At 66.8% G+C, this 503-nt stretch overlaps 1 protein-coding gene across 1 annotated transcript in view; it reads left to right on the plus strand.

Moving 5' to 3' along the window:
* Positions 1-409: 409 nt before the first annotated feature.
* GLMP (glycosylated lysosomal membrane protein) overlaps positions 410-503 on the plus strand; it is a 3,706-nt gene continuing 3,612 nt past the window's right edge. The window contains exon 1 of the mRNA XM_019555353.1: positions 410-501. Coding sequence (XP_019410898.1) covers positions 429-501 — 73 coding nt within the window. The 5' untranslated portion in view covers positions 410-428. The remainder of the gene's footprint in view (positions 502-503) is intronic.

Raw genomic sequence — 503 nt, forward strand, 5'->3', positions numbered from 1 at the left:
AGGCACCTTCGAGGGCATTGGGGCAGGGCGATGACCCGCGTCGAGCCAAGGCCTTCCTCTGCCTGTCACGCCTTGCCCAAAGAGCACGGGCTGGCAGAGCCCTTCATGCCCTTTCGCTGAATTCATGGACCAAAGCGGGGAGACCCCTGCAATGGCACCACTGCCATGAACCCCCCCAGAGGTGGCCGCATTTCAGGGGAGCAGTGACATGCATGCGGCTGGATCCAGGTGGCCAAGGGATGCCGGCAAGTCGCGGGCATCACAGGGCCCAAGCTCCAGACAAGTGCAAGACCCATGAGCTTGTTCCCCGCCCCCGGCGGTGGCGCAGCGGCTCCTTTAAGAGCGCGCCTCTCCTTTAAGAGCCGGCAGCCCTGCGCCTTTAAGGCGGGAAGAAATCAGCTGACCGGGCTTGCAACATTGGAGCGGCGATGCCGGGGGCTCGCGGGCTGGTGCTGGGCGCGCTCTGCCTGCTCGGCGCCCTCGGCCGCCCGCTCGCCGGGCGC

Source organism: Crocodylus porosus, unplaced genomic scaffold (assembly GCF_001723895.1).
Source record: "Crocodylus porosus isolate Cpor-Errol unplaced genomic scaffold, CroPor_comp1, whole genome shotgun sequence".
Lineage (NCBI taxonomy): Eukaryota > Metazoa > Chordata > Crocodylia > Crocodylidae > Crocodylus > Crocodylus porosus.